The sequence below is a fragment of the Danio rerio genome, chromosome 3, assembly GCF_052040795.2.
Source record: "Danio rerio strain M-AB ecotype USA chromosome 3, GRCz13ab, whole genome shotgun sequence".
NCBI lineage: Eukaryota > Metazoa > Chordata > Actinopteri > Cypriniformes > Danionidae > Danio > Danio rerio.
In genome coordinates, this window is record NC_141023.1 from 1558757 (window position 1) to 1582500 (window position 23744).

A 23744-nucleotide genomic window follows, 5' to 3' on the forward strand; every position below is an offset into this window, starting at 1 on the left:
TGTCTAGAAGGGGCGTGCGGTTTCTGCTTTTGCGCATGCGTGAACTCTTAAAGGGGCAGCGCTCAAAACAAACAAACGTGTGTACTACTGGGGAATATAATTAAATATCAACTGGATCTTGTCCAGGTTACATTTATTATATTGTTTAAAATTGATTCTTGATTACTCTACTGCAACACCAAGAATGTATTACAGAACTATTATTGATCCACAAAAACTATTACTGTATTGTTCTCCCGACTCCCCTGCATGATCAATCTCACCAGATCAACAATACTGAAGCACTCTCGCACCTACAGCAGGGAAGAAAACAGAAGCAGAAGAAAAACAGGACAGACAGAGATAATTTAAGGGAATGAATGAATGCTGTTTATATAAACTGAAGTCAAATGTGTGGATTTAATTTGCTTTTAATTTGAATTAAACACTTTCGTAATGTTTATTATGACAAAAATATTTAAAATATAATGTGTGATTAAATTAGTACTCCGGCCTCTCGTTTAAACACATCGTTTAAAGTCCTGTATCTTAATCCCACATAATGCTTTTATATTTTATTCTTGTCATTGTGTTTTATTAACCGTTTTACAATGTTCATGTGGACTCATTCTGCTTTAATGTGAATTAACTACTATAATGATTTGTGTAACTTTGCATTTATTGTGTCCATTTCTCTTCTGTGATAATCAGATCTCCGTAATGTTGTAATTATGAAACTAAAAACACACAGAAATCATGCAGTTCCCGTGTGAATGGGCTGTGTAAAGCGGCGCCAGGTAAAATGCAGCAGATTGGTCAGAGCCGCTCCTGAATCTGCCCATCATGTTAATAATTCATTATTGTTTCATGATATCAAACCCGTTTTCATTTCAGTTCATGTTTTCATTATTAATCTTGATATTAGAAGTACACTAATGTGTAGATTATCCATTTATTTAGGCTATTTATGAACAGAAAAGTTGAACAAAAGATGATATTGTCATGTGTTCCCGCCAACACTGGACACACAATAGGTGATGATGTTCAACTGGACAACAAAATGAGCTTAATGGGGGATTTACAGGTGATTTATAGATCAGCATAATGAACGAGGTGAAAGCATGAACTGTTGACATGAAATAAAGAGTATTTCAGCAGCTCTGGTTATATTGATGACTCTGTTAACACCCTGTAAGCCATTCAGGATCAACAGCAGCTCAACTTTATTAGGTGAAAATTAAAGACAATTCAGTTTAGGCCATATTTACCATACAAATGTTCATTTAAATTCTACATAAACTTTATCTCAGCCTTTACTGAAATATAGACCAAGTATTATAGCCTAGTAAAGCAGCCTGTCAAATATATAATCAGCACAAGACTACAAGGACACGACAGTAACAACTCTCCATCAAAACCCATCACAAGACAAAATAATGTTCGTGATCAGTGTGTTCAGGTTATCTCTATATAGTATAGTCATCAGTGCAGGTTTATATTGCAGATATCTGTAATGTCATTCTGACTAGTCCAATTATAATGATCATTTATCAAAATACAGTTGTGCATTTAGTCAGAACAAGGGTTTACGCTAAACAGCTTGCCATATAAGAGCAAACCAACTGTGCTACATGCTTATTCATTTGTCTCATCTTAGCAGGGGCGTAGATTTAGCATGGACGGAGAGGGAACACGTACACACCAATATCCATCAACTATTGAACTGTCCCCCACCAATAATTTAATAAATAAAATAATAATAAATCACACTGAATGCTGACTTACTACCTTAAACAGTAAGTAGCTGTGTTATTTAGTTGATTTTTATGTTAAGTAATGAGTATTATGGTTATTATTATAACATGGGAGTAGGGGAGAGGTGTGTATGTAACTTTTTCACAGCTGCCTGAGGCTTGATCTCTTTCAGAACTGGCTGTGTGTTTCTCTTGTTTTTGATAGAGGAGCTCTGCGATGAACAACACATAATGCATTTCACAAAACATAACTCGGATGGGATGGTGGGCCAAATCAACGGTTACCTGTCAGTAAGTCTTTATTTATTTCCCGAAGGCAATTTGGTTGCAGCATACATACCCTCGGCCATCTTTAGCCCGCGGGCCCTAGTTTGGGCGTCTCTGCTCTAGACAAAATGCGTAATGCAGTAATGGATTTACACACAGGGAAATGTCAGGGTGCACTGTAAAAAGTGGAAACTTAAACAAATTACTTCGACTTGAATGAATTAAGTTTGACAAACTTAATTTATAACAGTTTTCAGTAAATTAAGTTTCAGTATTTAATTAAGAAAACAAGACTGGAAGTGTACATACAGTAGAGTACAAATCATTCAATATAATATTGTTAATATAATAATAATAATAATAGTAAAATACTTTTATTACAGTGCAAATAATTCCCTTCCCATGTTAATATGAAAATAATACTTGTATGTTTTGTGGAAAATGTAAGCATTGCTCATTATTGATAGTGAACATGACGTATACATGCCATAAATAATTTACTTAAATAACTAACTTTACCGAAAACTGTTATAAATTAAGTTTGTCAAACTTAATTCATTTAATTGTAGCAAGTCAAAGTAATTTAAGGGTGCGTTCACACCAGTGAATCGATTCAGTTGTTCTGAAGCAGAGATTACAATTGTTACATTGTTGCTCTTTGCTCTTGGAGCGGTTCGCTTTCACACTGCAAAGTTTCTAATCGGACCAAAAGAGCTAAAACAAGTCACGTGTGAGTAAACTCTCCTCACATTGGTCAGAGTGTCAGGGTTTATTTTGCAGCGTCCCGCTCAGCTGTCAGGAGAGGTGGTGGTTTGGTGGTGATTGACAGGGTGCGCGCGCGACGTGTCTGAGGAGAGATGCGGTGGGGAGGGGTGAGAAGGGTGCGCGATGATGCCTATTTGAGGACCGGGAGGGAGACGCGAGATTATCGGGAGATCATCACTCGTTTGCGGGCATCCGGAGACTCGCGAAACTTCCCGCCCTACTCATAATTCTCTCTTCATATAGCCGTAAGCCTATTACATATCCATAAAACACTGTGATATAACCGCGCTCGGATCAGATCGCTTTCTCACTGCAATCGAACCGCTCCAGGGTTCGTTTCAATCGAGCCGAGACCACCTCACTCAGGCGATCTCGGAGCGATTACTTTGGCGCGGAACAGAGCACGATTGCCCTGTTCACATATGCCAAACGAACCGCGCTAACTGGGCAAACGAGATACGTTCCCAAACAAAAGTGTAGGTGTGAAAGCACCCTCAGTTTCCACTTTTTACAGTATATCGACAGCATTCCTGAAACATATTTGGTGCTTTTTTTGGGTTTTTTTTTTTACCATTATTCGGTTATTTATTAATAACTCAACCAGTTGGGTTAATTTGAATTTCAACAGTCAACTGATTTAACTGACACAAAATGATATGCTTGCGTAATGTTGTTTTTGCGTCATTAAGTTTATTTAAGCTACAACGCCATAATTTTGTTGTTATTTTTGATCAAATTACCTCTCCAAGTCGTGGTTTTTATGTCCGTTTCACCATCCAAGACCATCTTTTAGAAGCGTTTGGATGTGGTAAAACTGTATTGTACACTGTGGACAGCGAGTGAAGCCTGCTGGACAGCCTCTACAGCACACAGAGCTCCATGTTCTGCTCAGGATTTTCTGCTTGATCAGTTTATCACTGTCTGCACTCTGTTCTTCTTTGTTTGTGATTCTTGATTCATTTAAACAAAAGTGTCTGGAACTAAAATGAAATGGAAATAATGAATTTTTGTAAACTGTATGTTGTTTATTTACCCAGCTATAATTGTAAAATTCATATTACTAATGCTACTGTTACTAGTACTACTAATAATTTAATCGGAAAAAAATAACATTTAATCAAAATAACCCCATGCACGGGGTTGAATTATATAACGCAAGGCATTGGGTAAAAATAACCCATAGTTGGGAAGGTGCTATAATAACACATAGGTGGGTTATATGTTGGGTTATTTTTAACCCAACTATTTTAACAGAGTAGCTGAATCCGGGAAGTTGAAAAAAACCTATCTACAGCCGCATTTCCACTGTCGGGCCAGTGTGAGCCAGAGCTTTTATCAGGCTGGGCCAATCCCAGTGAGGCCGAAGTCATGTCGCGTTTCCACTGTCGGGCTAGTAGCTCGCAGCGCGTCATGCAAACCCCGCCCCCAGAACATCCCCCGAATCAAACGTCACACAACCCGCCCACTTCAGCGGGAATCAGGCAGATAAAGCACACTACATCACCATCACGAAACTATTAAAATGAAGACAACCGAAACAAACTAATGAACCGTTACTGTACAGCAGCACATTATACGTCTATACACACAGACCTGAGTGTTCTCATTCATCTTATTCATTTACCTGCCGACCGACTGTTGGTCTCCATCTATAATATAACACCACAGAAATTCTCCGTTAATAACTCGGCAGAAAATGTATTTTATAACATCCTCATGTAGATAGACGCTGTCCAACATTCATCCCAAATGCTCCGGAGAGACCTGAAACATTCACTTTCCCAATAGGCTAGATGACACTTAATAGGTAATTCCCCTTTATTTAAGGTTGCATATAATATCTTAAGTATTTCCGCACATAAGAGCAAGTCATAAAATATAGCCTGTGTTTCGTTGCGCTCAGCAGCTATCCACTAATAAAGCTCTTCATGTATTTAAGATAAAAAGAGAGCCTAACCTACAGACAAAAGGTCGCCTAGTTTCTGACTTCACTCACCCCAATATTGCTCTGTTTGCATGATTTGATTAATATCAACATATCCAAATACTTCATAAATAACATTTCAAACCTTCTCCGGTGTTTGTTGGTTTTAGAAAATATCTAAAATCTTTTTTTTTCAGAGAGGCCTTTGTAAAATAAAAGTTTATTATGGTTTTAATCACGGTTTGATGTATGTACTGTATATACCTACACTGTTCTAGCTAGCTTTTGTTCAGGGCTCAACAATAAGGACTGCCCGGTGGCCCAGGGCCAGCTTGAGAGACGCTTGGGACAGTAGACAGGATCATTACTGGCCAGATTGGGACAGTGCTGCCTTGTCACGAACATTTAATTTGTCTGCGACTTTCATTTGTGTGCATTTTAAGTTTGTGCTTTAAGTCTTTAAGCACTACCTTCTCAATGAAGTCGTAAACACCACATTGCTTTCCGGTTCCGCTTATCTGATTTGATGTTTTGAGCATGATATTTTTTTCCGCAACCTGGGAACAACCAGTACAGAGAAGAAACGGCAACATGGTGACAACATCAAATTATAAGGCTAAAAGAAAATGCCTGTTTCTAATGTCTTGGAAGCAAAAATTTACGTGTGAACAACATGACAAAAAAATGAAGTAATGTTTTGCACTGTTTGCCCACAGTCAGCCCACCTTTTGTTAAATAATTTCGAATCGCAATAAAATACCTGCACATTTTCCATACTGCTCTTTTTGTTTGCATAACACTCAATAAATATATTAACACTTTTATGTTTTTTTAAGTATTGAAATTCTAGATTTACAGACTTTATTTTTGACAAATTATTTAAAATATGCGGCTGAAAAATAGCTATTAACTTTTTTTTTTTTTGGTGGGGCCAGTAAAAATTTTGGCAGGGCAAGTAAAAATCTAAACCACTGGCCCGATCAGACCAGTAGAAAAAATCCACAGCGTTGAACCCTGTTGTTTGTAGTCTTTAAATCAGTGGTTCTCAAACTTTTTTCATCAAGTACCACCTTAGAAAAAAATTGTCTCTCCAAGTATTACCAAAATGAGCAGTATTGAAATACAGTAGCGTAGTAGGCCCAGTAAAGCAGCTACAACTCTGCACAGTTAAAAAACCTGGCAGATTACCTCAGAAATATAGCCTATATATAATATATGGCATATTATATACATAATTTTTAATAATTTTTTAATTATTTGTAGCATGTACATGAGATATTTCATTCCTCCATGTACCACTAGAAGGAAGCCCGCGTACCACTAGTGGTACACGTACCACAGATTGAGAACCACTGCTTTAAATGATTTCAATAAAGCTTAGGCTATTTCATCAAGATATGGCACTATTGTTTTGAGTCTACAAAAGTGGACACGTCATTTGTTAAGTTTCATGTCTTCCTGTGTTTATATTGTGTATTATCTACAAAATAAATAAAATAAGAAAAGAAGCCGCTCGCAGCATCAACAGAGCTGTGAAGGGAGCGCTCTTTTGCTCTGTCTCACACACACATACAGGCATCTATACGCACACAAACACACCTTTTAAACTTGACAAAATCTCTGGAAAACCTTTACTGTCTGCTGTGTGTTTAATATGGTGTAAAGATTATTATGCGTTATTGAAACATCAAGGAGGACGCAGCAAAGAAATTCACTTTTAAATTAAAATTTATTATTTTATGCAGCAGCCTTACATTTAAAAGGGAAACATAAGAGCAATCATACGCAAAAGACGCCAGCCTATATGGCTAGATGTTTTCTTTCCCTTATTTATTCGTTTATGTGTTTGGCGCATGTACTTGTGGACGATCGGAAAAATGTGTCCGCCTCTCACTCCGCCCCGAAGCCCCAGCTGGCCCTCTTTGGCCCAAGGTATTCGACGGGCTGAAAAAGGCCGGCCGCCGGCCCCAAGAAAGCCCCGCTTTGGCCCTGTCACACCTGCTGCAGTGCCCTCTGGTGGTTTTCAAGGGCACCAGTTTTGGTTTTTGTGTTTTGTATCCTAGTCATGTGATCACTCCTTGTTTCCAGCTGTCCCTCATTGTCTAATTAGTTCTGTCTTTATAAGCCCTGTTATGTTGTGTTTAGTTTGCCTTTGGATTTTCAATGTTCTGTTTAGGTTTGTCGTGCTTTATTCGTGATCTGGTTCATCGTGTTTGGTTTGTTTGTTTGTTCACTTTGTTTAGTATCATTACTATGTTTTTGGATACCTGTTTAGTTTGTGTTTGATTCACTTTTGAGCTAGTGGTGGACAAAGCGAGGCTTCGTGAAACACTGAAACTATCGAAGCAAATGTGTCGAAGCTTCGAAACGTTTCGAAACACCACTCTACGGTGACACCAAGTGGTCATTTTATTTGTATTTCACTGAAACAGCTTCAGCAAAGAACAGTTGAGCAAATTGAGGTATCAAACCCCACTTAGTTGCCATTAATCATCAAATGGTTTAGTCGAGCGGTTAGAGTTTGTGACTACCATGCGGGAATAATGGGTTCGAATCCATACTGAAACAGTTATTTTGAAATGCTTTAATACCAGTTGGTAATGCTTTGTTATTGTATCGTTTTGTTTCAACATTGCTCTGACATACCAATAAACATTTGTAAATAAATTTGTATTGTTTTGTTCATAAAACAGGGTTGTTGCTAGATCAGATACAGTTGTGGCCAGAAGTTAACAATAATTATTTATATTATTAATTTGATTTCCCATTGTATTTTATTAACGTCTATCCAAAACCTAAACCCATCACAGTACTGTAAAAATATGAATTATTGTTTTACAGTGTTACAAAAATGATGCTATATTGATGGTGTATCCGCAGCTATATCCTATCTAGACTACACCATAAAACAGTAACATGATTAAAATACATAAAATCATGATTTTGGAGTATTTGTACTAGTCGAGATTCGAACCCAAAATAAAATGGAATTACAGTACCAAAGTGCACACGCACGGTCCACTAGGCCATACAAGACAGAGACATAGTGAAGATCATGCCAGTCAAATGCAGATTCTCCGGGTTTTGAAACGCCTCTGAAATGATCAATGCTTTGAATCGCTTTTGTCACGTGACCAAGTGTTTCTAAACACTTTAGTCACGTGACCTGGGTGTTTCGGATCATGCTTCGGTGCAGTGTTTCGAAACACTTGCGCTTCGGGATCTCGACACTGTGTCGAAACGTCAGTTTCACGTCAGCCATCCCTATTTTGAGCTTCATTTTTGCACTTCATGTTTTTCTCGATTTTGGTACCTTGCCTGTCCCTTTGTCATTTTTTTGGGATCTTTATTGTTTGGCAATAAATGTGTTTTGCTGCACTTGGATCTTTCCCTTGTTTTTGTGATACCCAGTCGTGACAGGCCCGATTAGGCCCCGGAAGTGACAGTGGAAACGTGACTGTCCTTAGCTCGCTCGCTTTAGGCACGATAGTGGAAATGCGGCTTATGGTACAATCAATTCTTAAAAATGACTCAAACCCTGATCCCTTGGCCAGAGTCACTACAGGCAGAACTACTGTAGACACTGTTTGTATTGGTAGGAGAACAGATCAGCGGTGCCCTCTCTCTCCTCTTCTGTTTAATCCATCAATAACACCGCTGGCTCAATCAATTAGACAATGTAGAAATATTATCAATTCAATTAGGCTCATCTGTCCAGTCTATCTCTTTATTTCTATCTGATTTACAAAGTTCACTCCCCAATGCTTTCAAAGCTTTAATATTCTGAATCTATCCTGATTTCCATTAATACAATTAGCCATAATGTGCCCAAATATACAGATAATCAACAGACCGACCTTACAACCCATACTCAAAATAAATAATATGTCGATTGACGGAAAGGTTGAGGCTGATATCCAGAGATGGATGCACCTACCCTCATCACCATCAGCCAGAATATCTACAATAATAATCAATATCTTGCCCAGAATTATTTACATAAGCTCCACGCCTCCCCTCGCCCCAGCTGATATCGAAATCTAAACCAAATAAGCGATTTAACTTAAACAGTGAAAAACGTTTAACATTGAAAATTAATCCAAATCCAAATCTGAATAAGAAACAACAGAGGTCACGAACTGAAAGATGATCAACGTGAATCCCGAATGGAAATGAGTTTAGAGTTACACTGTTCAAAACTGAATTCAGAGTTTCTCTAATAGCAAACAACATCAGTTTTCCTGCTCATATTTTAATGTTGTGTGTGATTATGGTCTTTTCACCTTCACTCCTGATTCAAAACAGCCTCACACACCAGAGAATGCTCTTCTGCACTGATGTCATGTGTGCTGCTTTTCTCCAGTGTGGACTTTCAGGTGTTTCTTAAGCTGCACCGAGTGTGTGAATCTCTCCAGACACTGATCACATGAGTACGGTTTCTCTCCTGTGTGAAGTCTCTCATGTGTTTTTAGGTTTCCTAACAGACTGAATCTCTTATCACAGTGTGAACACTTGTACGGTTTCTCTCCAGTGTGGATCCTCTGGTGCTGTTTCAGATCTGCAGCTGTAATAAAAGTCTTTCCACACTCAAAGCACATATACTCTTTCACACCAGTGTGGATCTTCTGATGGCGTCTTAAACTTGAATGCTCTGTGAAACTCTTTCCACACTCAGAGCATGAATAAGGCTTCTCCTTTGTATGAACTCTGAGATGGAGTTTCAGCGCTGATGCCCTCAAGAATGTTTTGCCACATTGATCACATCTGTGTTTTCTCTCTCCAGTGTGGATCATCATGTGTTGAGTAAGAGATGATGATAGTCTAAAACTCGTCCCACACTGAGTGCATGTAAACGGTTTCTCTCCAGTGTGGATCCTCATGTGTCGATTAAGAGATGACGATAGTCTAAAACTCGTCCCACACTGAGTGCATGTGAATGGTTTCTCTCCAGTGTGGATCCTCATGTGTTCATTAAGATTATACTTGCTTGCCAGACTCTTTCTACACTGACTGCAGGTCAATTGATTCTTGTCTCTTTGCATTAAAGCATCTTCAGTCTGTAAATGAGGTGTTTTCTCAGCTTTTAGGCGTTCATCATCTTCACTCTCCTCACTCTCTTCACTAAGGTCTAAAATCAAAGTTAAAAGATTCAGTTTTTAGTAAGTCATAAACAATAGGAGCAAAATATGAAGTATAAAGACTAAATAAATATAAGATAAATAATTAAATAAGATACAGTCCAGTAGTCCAGTACTACAAATGTCTCATTTATAAAATGTAGTAAATGTAAAATAAATAAGCTCAGATTAACATTTAATTATGTCTTATGTTAACAAATATTAAATAAATAATAAAATCAAGTGTCAATTTTTTTACCCGGAATAGAAAGTGAATTTACACTTCTCCTTTTATTGAAACTCTTGAACTCTTTTGCCTATAGTGCAGACGATACATCAGATGAAGTGTTCAAAGCTTTTTCTGAATCAGGAATAAACACAAACCTGTTTGTTCTTCAGTGTCTTCATCTGTAATTCTGCAGGGTTCTGGATCACTCATCTTCCCACTGTCCTTCAATAAACTCAGATTTGACTTCTGTCTGAAGGTCTGATGCTCGTCCTCACTTGTAGACTGATGGGAATATTCCAGTATTTATAGCTGAAATGAAGGAGGAGGAGGAGTTTCACTTGAGGAGGAGGGGCTTTATTAACACATGATCACCTAAGACGAGTGTTTCCTAATATGGTCTTTGTGCACAAACATAGCAGAGAACTACAACAAGAACTACAGCAGTCTCCAAAAATCTAATGTCAATATCTGGATAGGCTGTTTTCTGGTCTGACGGCAGAATTGGAGGAATAGACAAATGCTCTTGGTGCAGTTGATCTCTATGGACGCCAAAATAAGCTTATTTTTTATCTTATTATAATGTTTAAAATAGGGCCGGGTGATAATTCGATATTGATAATTATCACTATATATAATTTTTCAATGAAACGATAATGACAGTTCAATAAGTGTGCGATAATATTTGCGCACTATGCGTAACGTTGCACAGGCATTTTGCAGCCTGCCCTTCCAGATGCAGTACACGCTTACAGCCATACAGAGTTAGATGCAATTGGAGGAGTGAGACAAAATAAGGTGAAAAGGTCACAGACATTGTTGACAAGAAACATCATTAAGCGTCAGTAGTCTGGAGCTATTTAGTGTTTTGCAATTCAAAACAAAACAGAGCAACGTGCACTACAAACTTTTATTTCTTATTCTATTAATACGAGGAACAGACACACTCTCTATAGGATTTGCCAGATATGCGTTACTGATGTTTAAGTGGGGTGAACAAGAGTCTAGGTGGCTATAATGTGAATTTTGTGAATTTTTACCTGCTAGTCAGATGGTGCAAATTTATAAATAACTTACCTGATCTCTCTCTATTTCGTAATGCACCCGCAAACTCAAATGATCTTGATGTAGTAACCAGCAGTATGGATGCCATCTTTACTAGCACACTAAATACTGTGGCACCCATCAAATTAAAAAAGGCTAGAGAGATTAAAACTGTACCATGGTATAATAGTCATACTCGTGCGCTCAAAACAGCAACCCGCGCCCTGGAACGTAAATGGGAAAAAAACTAATTTAGAGGTCTTTAGAATTGCGTACAAAGACAGTATGTCCAGCTATAGGAGGGCTCTAAAATCTGCCAGGACCGAGCACCTGCGCAAACTGATAGAAAATAATCATAACAATCCTAGATTTTTATTTAACACCATCTCCAAATTAGCAAATAATCGGTCATCCTTGGAACAAACTACTCCACCGCAAATTAGTAGTGATGACTTCATGAATTTTTTCAGTAATAAAATAGAAGGCTTTAGACAGAAAATAGGAGATGCCAAACTTTCTGCACCGGCTTATACTCCAAATCCTGTAAATATTTCATTAAATCATAATAATAACCTACACTGCTTCAAAATCATAGAACATGAAGAGTTAGTGAAAATTATAAATAGCTCTAAACCAGCTACGTGTATGCTGGACTCAATTCCAACAAAATTACTGAAAGAGCTGCTACCTGCTATAGGAGAACCTCTTCTTAACATTATCAACTCTTCTTTATCTATAGGCCATGTTCCAAACTCTTACAAGCTAGCTGTTATTAAGCCTATTATTAAGAAACCGCAACTAGACACCAACAACTGAGCTAACTATAGGCCTATTTCAAATCTTCCATTTATGTCTAAAATACTAGAAAAAGTTGTTTCCACTCAATTATGCTCTTATCTGCAGACGAACAATATTTTTGAAGTGTGTCAGTCAGGTTTCAGGGCTCACCACAGTACAGAAACCGCCTTAGTGAAAATAACCAACGATTTACTCTTAGCCGCTGACCGAGGGTGCGTCTCGCTATTAGTTTTACTCGATCTTAGTGCAGCATTTGATACCATTGACCACAATATCCTCATAAATCGCTTAAAGTCTACAGGTGTCCAGGGACAGGCTCTACAATGGTTTAAGTCATACTTAACTGACCGTTACCAGTGTGTGAATATTAATGGACGCCTTCACCAGTCAGCCTAGTGCAGTATGGGGTGCCTCAAGGATCAGTTTCAGGCCCTTTGCTGTTTACAATTTACATGCTACCTCTGGGAGACATTATTAGAAGACATGGGATCAGCTTTCACTGCAGTGCAGATGATACTCAATTATATATTTCAACTAAACCTGACGAGACGTCTGAACTGTCTAAACTAACTGAGTGCATTAGAGATGTTCAAGACTGGATGACCAACAATTTCCTTCTCTTAAACTCAGACAAAACAGAATTATTACTTATTGGGCCTAAATCCTGCACACAGCAGATCTCACAACTCAATCTACAATTAGAGGATACAGAGTTAGTGTTAGCTCTACTATAAAAGATCTGGGTGTCATATTAGACAGCAATCTAACTTTTAAAAACCATATATCCCATGTCACAAAAACTGCCTTCTTTCATCTGAGAAATATCGCTAAATTACGAAATATGCTATCCATCTCAGATGCAGAAAAGCTAGTCCATGCTTTTATGACCTCTAGGCTGGATTACTGTAATGCTCTATTTGCTGGCTGCCCAGCATCCTCTATAAACAAACTTCAGCTAGTACAACATGCAGCAGCCAGAGTTCTGACCAGGTCTAGCAAATATGATCATATCACCCCAATGTTATCCTCCTTACTCTGGCTGCCTGTTCAGTTTCATATTGAATTTAAAATATTACTTCTCACCTATAAAGCTCTAAATAATCTAGCTCCTGTTTATCTAACCAACCTTCTGTCTCGCTACGAACCAACTCGCTCTTTAAGATCTCAAAATTCAGGGCTTCTGGTAGTACCTAGAATAGCAAAATCAAGTAAAGGAGGTCGAGCCTTCTCTTTCATGGCTCCTACACTCTGGAATAGCCTTCCCGATAACGTCCGAGGCTCAGACACACTCTCCCAGTTCAAAACTAGATTAAAGACCTGTCTGTTTAGTAAAGCATACACTCAATGCATCACCTAGCGGGTTCCACACTGGCTCCTACATCTTGCTTATATACACTATGAACAGCAGCTACGCTAATTATTCTCTTTATTCTCTCTTTTCACCTGGGGATACTCATCCCGAGGTCCTCAGATTAGGCGGAGTCACTGATTGGATCCAAGACCAGCGACGAGAGGATCCCAAGGATTCCATATCCGGGACCAGGCCGTATCCTGAGCTGCTGCTGCGCTGGTGGTCGTGGGGAGTGGAGAACATGAGTCTGATTCCAGTGACGCTCCAGGGACAGACGAGTCTTCGCTGAGGCCATCTTCCTGCCTAAACCACGGCGAATGAAGTTCTGCACAAGACTTTTGGCCAGTGGAGAAATTAAAATGGTCGTGCCCAACTGAGTCTGGTTCTCTCAAGGTTTTTTTTCTTCACTCTTATCAGGTGAAGTTTTTTTTCCCTCTCCGCTGTCGCCACTGCCTCGCATGGTTCAGGATTGGTAGAGCTACGCATCGATGAATTGGCTCTTCAGTGTTTGAACTCTCAGTAATGATTAAATCACACTGAACTGAGCTAAACTGAACTGAACTTGAACACTAAAACCTGAACCACACTGTTCCAGTTACTGAACCACACTGTTCCAGTTACTATGACCATTTATGTGAAGCTGCTTTGACACAATCTACATTGTAAAAGCGATATATAAATGAAGCTGAATTGAATTGAATTACAAACTGCGCAGACGACTCGTGTCATCAAAAGCAGACAACACCACAGACCTGTTTCACCATTTAAAACAACACCACCCTTATGAAGATGCTAATAAGATTACAGACCCAAACAAGTGTTGATAAACCAGCGCAGCTACCCAGTAGAGTTTCATGTCATCATTTTAGAAAACCATACTTTCATGAAAAACCCATGAAAAGACAGACGAAAGACATGACAGACAACACAGTCTCAAACACATCTCAATGAACACTTGAGGCTTGCTCTACATGCTGCATTATTTAAGGGCATTCGTTACGACATTAATAGGATCTTTTGTTGTCAAGCTTATGTTTCCTTATTAATATTAGGATATTAATATGTTTCTTTATTTAACCAGATAAAAACCCATTGAGATCAAGATCTCGTTTACAAGGGTGACCTGGCCAAGAGGTCTGCAACACACGATTTATAAAAAAAAACTTATAATAATATTAATAGATAGAAAATATACATATAGATATAAAAATACAGTTCAGTTTTTCAGCTTTACACATTTCAATATATTAAATACACATAAATTGAGAAATGAATTGTTGTTGTTTGGTAAAAGGATAGAGCGAAACGATGTCATTGGGATGAGCTCAGATATTTTTAGTTTAGACTGAAGAGTAGTCCAGGATGAGGGGTTGGCATGACTAAAGGCTCGCTTCCCTATTTCAGTTACATGTTAAGTTAACAAACGCGCGCGAATAGACATCCTGCGGCGCGATATGCAGGAATGGCGCGCTGCGAATAGCGCGATACGTGCGAATTGAGCGTTTTGCGCGTTTGACACACTTAACGAGCGTTTCACGCAAATCTCTCGAATTCGAAAATCTGAACTTCAGCTGACATTCGCGCCGCGTTAACCAATTAGAAGCTTGCTCTTGTAGGGCCGTGACTGTGAAATCCTCCAGGCGACACCGACAACAAGTCATCAAACTGGGCTTGGCTCAGTCAGAAGCACCGTTGAAAGCCTCCGTCATCCAGGTTCAGTTTCTGGAGGAGTTTATAAGCTCACATAGCTGGATGCACCTCTGAAAGCATGTAGTGGACTCAGACACGACCCTAAACGTATCAACGCTGTTTTTCAGTCTTCATAAAGCACATAAACACTGTTATTTTCTTCATAAAATCCATGTTAGCATTTTAGCAACGAAGCTACAGTCACCGGACAGACAGAAGCCCTGCTCATCACGCGAATCCGCGTCTGTTCTGAAGTGAATTTGACGCGTGAATGAAGCGAGTAAACTCAAATGTTCACGCGGCTATTTGCGCGCGAATAGCGCGATTTATCCGGGCGTTCCGCGTCAGGTGTGAACACAGCATTAGACTTATGGAGAAGGGAACATGGGTATGAAGGCACCAGTCCCATCAGAAGAGCCTTATGGACCAGAGTCATCCAGTGGGTGAACCTTCTTACATACAGAGAAGGCCACTCTGGCATACAATTCACAATGGCGAGTAAGTCTCTGACAGCCTGTAACAAACCTTAGAGCAGTGTGATAGATGGAGTTTAAAGGCTGAAGACATTTGTTTGAAGCATGCATATATGAAACATCACCATAGTCAATCAATGGTAAAAATGTTGCAGACGGCAAATGTTTACGAGCTTTAAGAGAAAAGCAGGATGCATTTCGATAGTAAAATCCGAGCTTAACTCTCAATTTTCAAACCAAATTTGCTCTGTGTTCTTTGAAAGAAAGCTCCTAATCGAGTAGAAAGCCCAAATACTTATAGCTATTTGTTTTGAACTCTGTAACAGCACTATTGTCCCTCATCAACGGAAAAAAACGGCCTTTATAAAGGACATGATCACTGAGGAGAAATCAGAGGCTCAAGATATATAACAGACGTCTACAACAGCAGTGGATCATCAATTAAAGCCTTATTTTCCACAGGAGAGAAGCATCATCCACCGCAGTTGTTTAAGACGGGCACAAACTAAACATATATACGCTTTATCTTTTTGCAGCTGTGGAAATATAAATGTGTATAATCTAATTTTAAATGAGCAATAATCAGCATGAGGAACATTTACCCGCTCGTCTTTCTGACTACCTCCTGAGCTAAAGTGATGCAAATGCTGCGGTCAGGCTTTTAACGACTCTGCCTTTGTCTTCAGGTGATACTTTGAGGCTAAAGAAAGCCCTTTTGTTGATGAACTTGTGTGGTCAGTAGCTGGGCCGGTTTTTAACACCTGTACGCCAGTTATCAAGATGACTCCAATACTGAATTTGCATGCTTTGTTTAGCCATCCCCCCTCCTCCTAAAGAAGACATTACGACTGCCGACACTCACATTACATTCGGGCCTGGGCACGCTTACGTCGTTGATGATGCACTGTTGAGTAAGCGCTCTCGCTCAGCACATTGGATATTTCTTTAGTAATATCGGTTAAGTCGTTTGATATGCAGTGACACAATCAGATATTTCGCCGAATAGATCAGCCACTGCTGACGCTCATAAACAATCATAAAGTCCTGGTGCTGCAGGAATGAGGAGGTTTGCTGAAGGTGCAGTGAGGGGTTTGCGTATTTAATAATCAACAACAGTTTGTGTTCATTGAACAGTAAGAATGATTAATAAATCCATATCAAGCAGCTCCATAAAACAGCTCGCTTTCATTTTCGGGCTCAGGTGCGCTTTGCACCCACACCACGCCAAAGCCCAAGTGAACCGCGCCTGAGGCCCCGTTTACACTAGTGTGTATAAATTTGAAAACGTATAAATTTTGCTACGGTTACGCCATCCGTCCACACTACGCCGGAGTTTTCGAGCGCCGAAAACGAATCGTTTTGGAAGCCCCTATCACATGACTATAACACATGGCTTTAACGCTACCGGAAGACAGCAGACCAGCCTTCACTGTAAACAACAACATGGACTCAGAAATGGGAGCGTTGTTTGCACTATTGTCTGTTTTAGGTGCCATTGTGCAGTTATTCATTTGTTATGTTTAGTAACAACTCAACTTCGACGTCTGTCCACAAAAATACCTCTCTTGCTTTCTTTGCCATTGCGTTCATTGTTCAACCGGCGTTTGCTGACAAAAAAATGCCGAGCGAGACACATGCTACCTGTTTATATTTGAATGCGCATGCCTAGAGTGCAAGACAGTGTTGGGCAATATATTAAATTTTCAGATTGCCATATCGGCCCCCTGTGAGATCACCGATACACGATACTATCGCAAGGGGCGCAGCAGTGTTATATAATAATATATATATACATACATACATACATATATATTTATACACACACACACAGTTGAAGTCAGAATGATTAGCGCCCCTGTTTATTTTTTTCCCCAATTTCTGTTCTGGGAAGATTGTTTCAGCACATTTCTAATCATAATATTGTTAATAACTCATCTCTAATAACTGATTTATTTTCTCTTTGCCATGATGACAGTAAATAATATTAGACTAGATATTCTTCAAGACGCTTTTATTCAGCCTAAAGTGACATTTAAAGGCTTCACTAGGGTAATAAGGTTAACTAGGCAGGTTAGGGTAATTAGGCAAGTTATTGTATAACGATGTTTTTTTCTGGAGACTATCGAAAACATATTAGCTTAAAGGGGCAAATAATATTGTCCCAAAAATGTTTTTTAAAAAATGAATAACTTCTTTTATTCTAGCCGAAATAAAACAAATAAGACTTTCTCCAGAAGAAAAAAAAATGATCAGGCATACTGTGAACATTTCATTGCTCTGTTAAAAACAATTTGGTAAATATTTAAATAAGAAAATAAAAATCAAAAGGGGGCGAGTAATTCTGACTTCAACTGTATATATAATTATTATATTTAACCATATCGAAACATATTTATTAACCTTTCGGCTGATTTTTAAACTTATTTAATAACCTAGATCATTTGCATAACGTTTGATTTTGGATAATAATTCAAACCAATGCAAATGACTGCGCTCTTACAGCTAAATGGGCTTTGAGACCGAAATTATATCAAACAAGACTCGATGCAACAGTGCCGCGCGGGACGGGATTTGATGGTGACCTCAGGTTCACGCGTTATCCTCGGCCAGCAGGACTGCCGCAATATGGATATAATATACATGGCTGAAAGCAAATGAAATGATATTTATCTACGCACAAAAGAAACAAGCATGCATTAAGTTCCTTTCAGACAGGTGGCGGATGGAGGAGTCTAGCTTTTTATTTTGGAACTAAATTAAAATAGTTTTGAGCAAAAAAAGTTACTGATGTGTCAATATGATACATAATAGATACACAAAAACATCTATATGGTATAAAAATGGATCTTGAAAGATGGATTAATAAACATCTCAGTTCCAAAACATATGATTATTCTGACTGTTTGTTCATGTGTCAGTTTTAACAGAATCATTATAATCAAGTAAATAGAACTCATCTAGGGGAATTTTCAATCGGAATATTATTAGCTATTTTATCTGAAATACATTGAGGTTTGTAGTTACACAAACATACATTTTGTATGATCCCTCTTATTTTGGCAAATTTATTAATTAAAAATAAATAAAGAACATTTTTCAGATTATTCTTATAACTTTTGACCTCAACTGTACTGTATGTATGATTTGACAATTTATTTTGATAAAAAAAAAAAACATTGTAAACCCTAAACAATTCTACATGAACACTACACTTGGCTGTGTGACTGCATGTTGTTTTAAATGATTTTAAAACGTGTGCCAACGTATGCAACTCATGGTATTATTTTTTATCAAATAAATTACAATATTTCACTCATATAAAATGCAAAAAAAATATATATATATTTTAACAAAACATATTTATTTATTTTTATTATTTGAAACTTTTAATAAGGATGATTTCAAAAATAGTTTTAGCACAATGGCGCCCCTATGCACCGCATATACTGCACATACCGTTTTTAGCGCCCCTGCATAGAAATACAGTAGTATCATCCTGAAATGTGTACATATAACTACAACTTTTACTTAAACAGTTGGAAATTGCCAGATTTGAGCAGGTAACAAAAGCAATATTGAGCTAACAAGCAAGCTACTACAGGTTGACGAGAACAACAGCTCATCTTCCGTCGATAATAACTTTATAAACAGTAAGATCACGCAGGTTATCACAACTTCTGACTCCTTTCTGTCCTCAACTTCTTTGTTTTTATTCACTTTTCTGAGCTAGGCCAGTTTCCCACAGCACATGTAGTATTATCAGTCACACTTACAGGCGATTTGAGAGCGAATATTGAAAGTAAACAATATGAGGCCGTTAAAATGAGCTGTGTGAATGTAAAAGCAGCTTCAGCTCAATGTGTGCTGTTTCTCTAGCCTCTAACACAGTATACAGAATAATAATGAGTGCATGTAGAGCTCACACAGGAAATAAACAGCATTATTAAACATGTTATAACTCTTGTAACATTAGTCAGCTTCACTCACGCTCAGTCTCCAGTAGTTTGCTCTCAATTCTCCACGGAGATTTCTCACATGCAGGAACAACGATCGTGTGAGCAGCAAATGAAGCACAATCACACGACTGCAGCCACTACACACTCACAAACTGATGGAAAACGGGAATCTATGGCGTGCGGAATGGGTCAATAACTTGACGCTGCAACGTGCACTCGTCTCACTGAACGTGACGTCTGCGTCTGCCGAACGTGACGTCTGCGTCTGCCGAACGTGACGTCTGCGTCTGCCGAACGTGTCGTCTGCGTCTGCCACATTACTGTTCCGCTGCTTTAACGTGACGTCTGCGTCACGTCTGCGTCTGCTTCAAGGGTTTGCAGCACATTGCTCTCATTTCTGCTTTATTACACCTATTCATTCTCTATCAGTGTTTTCGCTTATCCACAGTTATGTTTCATTTGCAATTAAGTGATTTTTAACTTTCTTATTTATAGTTGTTTATTTCAAATGGTAAATATTTATACAAATGATTTAAACATTTTGGTATGCCATATATGGTTATTCCTATATTGCTTCTTTTATTGTGGTTACAGCTGATTGGTGTGTGTCTACAGTTTGCAGCAGTGTGTGTGCACACCTGATGGCTGTGTTTGACCTATAGTTCATATGTGTGCTCATATGAAAGCCTTTGCTTTGAAATTGTAAGGAAATTCCATTATGAAAAATGTCTGTGTCAAAAGCATCCAAGTGTGTTTAGTGATTTGCAAATGACTGTGTGTAATGTTTTTCTAACATTATGAAGCCATGTGCCTACAGTTGTGCAGATCTAGCCTTGTGTTTTGCTCCATGATTGTACGGTTTTGCTAATTGTAGGAAAAGTTTAATTTTAGTGTGTTAGCAATCATGAAAAACTGTAACTGGGTATTAGGTATAAACTAGGCTATTATATTGATCTACAATACATTTGTTAACAGTAGTATAGTTGTAAATATTAGTCTTCAATAAATTTGTTTAACAGAAGTTATAAATAAATAATCTTCAATAAATATGGACGGCAATGTTGCAGTATGGAAGAGGAAGCACGGAAGGGAGGAAGATTGGTAAACAGGAGACAGGGCATGGGATTTTTTTTATATATTGAAATGTACACATCACCAGAAAGCTGAATAAAACACTTTACATTTGTTGTATGGTTTTTATTAGGATAGGGCAATATTTAGCTTTCAGTCTATCACTGTTTGGTGAATACAGTATGTTCATGCACTTTATAGCAATACCTCTGAAACAAATCAAACCCAGATTATATCAGTATTAGTCAGGTAGAAATTATACGAGTGTTTAAGATTGAGATCAGCAGTGTGTAAATGAAGCAAACAGATTCATCTTGAATGAGGCGTGTGTGTTCTGTACGGTGTTAAAATTGTGTTTTGTTACAGTGTTGTAAAGTTTTGGATGAAGTGTTTCATTTTGCAAAAGTTCTGATGTGTTCTGCTGTTTGTGTGTGTGTGTGGAAATTGTGTGTAGTGTTTTGACAAAATGAGCCTTCATTTCAAAATTGTGCTTGAGCAATCAAAAAAAAAAAAAAAAACTGTAAATGAACATTGACTCACTTACAGTTTTTTTTTACACACAATTACCTGTACTTCACCCCCTGTACTAACCCCCTGAACCAATTCTGCTAAACTACAAGCACAATTCCTGCTTTACACTCAAACTGCAGGTTTAAAACACACTTTTTTCAAAACACAACACACAATTCTCTGCATTTGGCACAAATTTCATGCATAAAATCTCTTGTTTTTACAAGGAACACACTGTCATTCACAATTGTAAAGTCAGTTGTCCTACTTTGTATACTAACTCATCACATGAGTAAACACCTGTCACACAGAATTGCAATTTAGGAATCAGAGCTCATCTGGTTCATAACTGGTTCACTGTCCACCCATGTTTTAGTTGTTTATCTCCTTCCATATTCTCCATTCCTTAATCCTATTAAAGATTTTTTTTTTCTGCTTGGGGATGGAAAGTGTATGCCGAAATCCACACAATTTACAGTTTTTCCCAATTGTTTACACACATTTTCTGAAAGCATGCCTCATATTGTCAGAACTCTAGAGTGAAACCCTTCAATTCTCCTGCAAAATGAAACACTATCAACACAATGTAATTTCCTCTCAACATGGTATTTTGTTTTTAAATGACGCACACAAACCATCACATCAACATTTATAAGAAGCAGTTGAACACTGATGTGCTGAATGTAAAACACTATGACCACTTCTTCTCCATTCATCATAATGACTTACTGTCAGCCTTTTTTGTTTAGTGTTACAGTTACTACAGACAGTACATAGGCCCACAGAAATGCATTGTAAAATATTTTAGAATATTGTTTTTATACAAAACACACAAATACCAAATATATTTTACTGTATTTTTAGTTTACAGAGTGTTCATCCCAACCAACACAAAGGTGCACATAATGTGGTCTTCATTTGCCATTAACAGAAGGATTTACAGAATACTGTTAGTAAAAAACGAAAAATAAAGTGTGGATTTCGGCATACACTTTCCATCCCCAAGCAGGAAAAAAAATCGTCAATATGATTAAGGAATGGAGAATATGGAAGGAGATAAAAAACTAAAAAACATGGGTGGACAGTGTACCAGTTATAAACCAGATGAGCTCTGATTCCTAAATTGCAATTCTGTGTGACAGGTGTTTTCTCATGTGATGAGTTAGTATACAAATTAGGACAACTGACTTTACAATTGTGAATGACAGTGTGTTCCTTGTTAAAACAAGAGATTTTCTGCATGCAATGTGTGTTGTGTTTTGAAAAAAAGTGTGTTTTAAACCTGCAATTTGAGTGTAAAGCAGGAATTGTGCTTGTAGTTAAGCTGCATTGGTTCAGGGGGTTGGTGCATCAGTTACATGTTGTAGTCATTGTGTCTGAAGTACAAGTAATTGTGTGTAAACAATTAAGAAAAACTGTAATAGTGACATTCTGCCACCTACTGGCGATTTTAGTTTTTAGTTTAGGTGTAACATTTAAAGCAAATTTTATTTTTTTTAAATTATTTCAAATAACATTAGGCTATTCAACGTTTTAGGATTAAACATCACTGTTTTGGTTATTATTATGAATGGTTCAGGGTTTGGGTAATATTAGGAAATAATATTACAATTTAAAATAATGCTGTTCTATTTTAATATACTTATTTATTTATAAGATGCGAAGTAAATTTTTTTGACACTATTATGTCGCATGATCCTTCAGTGTATTGTCAAAGTTGTGCTGTTAAATGTTTTTCTATGATATTTTTACAGGATTGATTGATTGATTGAATCCTGGCAAATTATTATTCAAAATATAAATACTATCAATGTAACATTATTGCTGAATAAAAATATAAATTTTCTTTCAAAAAAGAAAGGAAACAAATGAAAAATAAAATATGTTATGTTTTTTTTTATTTGTCAAAGAATCATAATATTGTTTTAAACGTAAAATAAAGAAGAAAGGTGCTTTAAAAACAACACAATAATGGTGATGTAATTTTCTATTTTTCTAATATTTTACAGCAAAAGTATCAGATCTAACAGTCGATAGTGGTCGATGAGTTGGTCATCACTGATATGCGGTAGGCTACATTGAACATGTAAAAAATTAAAACACAATAAGACTCAAATGTAAAACAAATTAAAAAAGGATTTTACAAAACTAAACGACATGAATATATTAATAAACAACCTAAACTTTACCTCCGGAGATGTTATACATTTTTTTATACGTTTTAATGCTATCTTGAAAACAAATATCATTATATATTAACATATTTATATTTAATTTGCACATAATTATTGTATATTGTATAAGTTAGCCGGCAAAAAGCAGACAGACGCACTAAAAACTGCTCAAAAATATATATTTAAAAAAAAAAGGTAGACGCAGACGTCATGTAACAAGTCAGACGTTGATGTCACGTCCATTGAGAGGAATGTATGAAGGGCAAGAAAATTGTGCACTGCCTCACACACTGCACTGAGCCGTGTGAGCAGCGTGTTATGATACGTGTTAGCAAAAAAATAAATAAATAACTTCACTGCTACACGTGAATCACGCGTAACGTCTGGCTTGACACTTCACTGCCACACGTGATTTACGTGACGTTTACGTGACGTCAACGTGACGTCAACGTCACGTCTGCGTCTTAAATTGCATGGATTTAATAGCAAAAAAAATATTTTTTAAGACGTCAGTGAGACGTTCAGTGAGACGTTCGGTGAGACGAGTGCACGTTGCAGCGTCAGGTTAAAGAGCTCGGAGGAGCGCCATAGGAATCTTCCTCTCCTTCACTGCTGTATCCACTACATCTCTCTCTGTGTTACTCCC

The 23744-nt window shown here is 37.7% G+C and overlaps 1 protein-coding gene and 1 long non-coding RNA gene across 3 annotated transcripts; one reads left to right on the plus strand and one right to left on the minus strand.

Moving 5' to 3' along the window:
- Positions 1-95: 95 nt before the first annotated feature.
- LOC108179097 (uncharacterized) lies at positions 96-19515 on the minus strand. 2 transcript variants are annotated; one of them, XR_015480270.1, is made up of 4 exons: positions 19375-19515; positions 10191-10344; positions 8973-9817; positions 96-293 (listed from the first exon to the last, which is right to left on the minus strand). XR_015480270.1 is itself a non-coding variant. In XM_087243839.1 (3 exons), exons 2-3 carry the CDS (start codon positions 10243-10245, stop codon positions 9030-9032), a joined length of 843 nt encoding a protein of 280 aa, XP_087099965.1. In that variant the 5' UTR covers positions 10246-10344; positions 19375-19515; the 3' UTR covers positions 6400-9029. The 2 variants fall into 2 exon arrangements, 1 of the variants encoding a protein (XP_087099965.1); XM_087243839.1 differs by lacking the exon at positions 96-293 and having other exon boundaries at positions 6400-9817.
- LOC147845368 (uncharacterized) lies at positions 5614-8067 on the plus strand. The gene is made up of 3 exons (XR_015480360.1): positions 5614-5752; positions 6031-6990; positions 7964-8067. It is a non-coding gene; the product is annotated as an uncharacterized LOC147845368 (long non-coding RNA).
- Positions 19516-23744: the final 4229 nt, after the last annotated feature.

Bases quoted from the DNA above. Each gene is read 5' to 3' on its own strand.
- LOC108179097 (XM_087243839.1), bottom strand. From the start codon at position 10,245: ATGAGTGATCCAGAACCCTGCAGAATTACAGATGAAGACACTGAAGAA. The intron at 9,818-10,190 runs GTTTGTGTTTAT...CTTTGATTTTAG, and splicing joins AGACACTGAAGAACAAACAG to ACCTTAGTGAAGAGAGTGAG.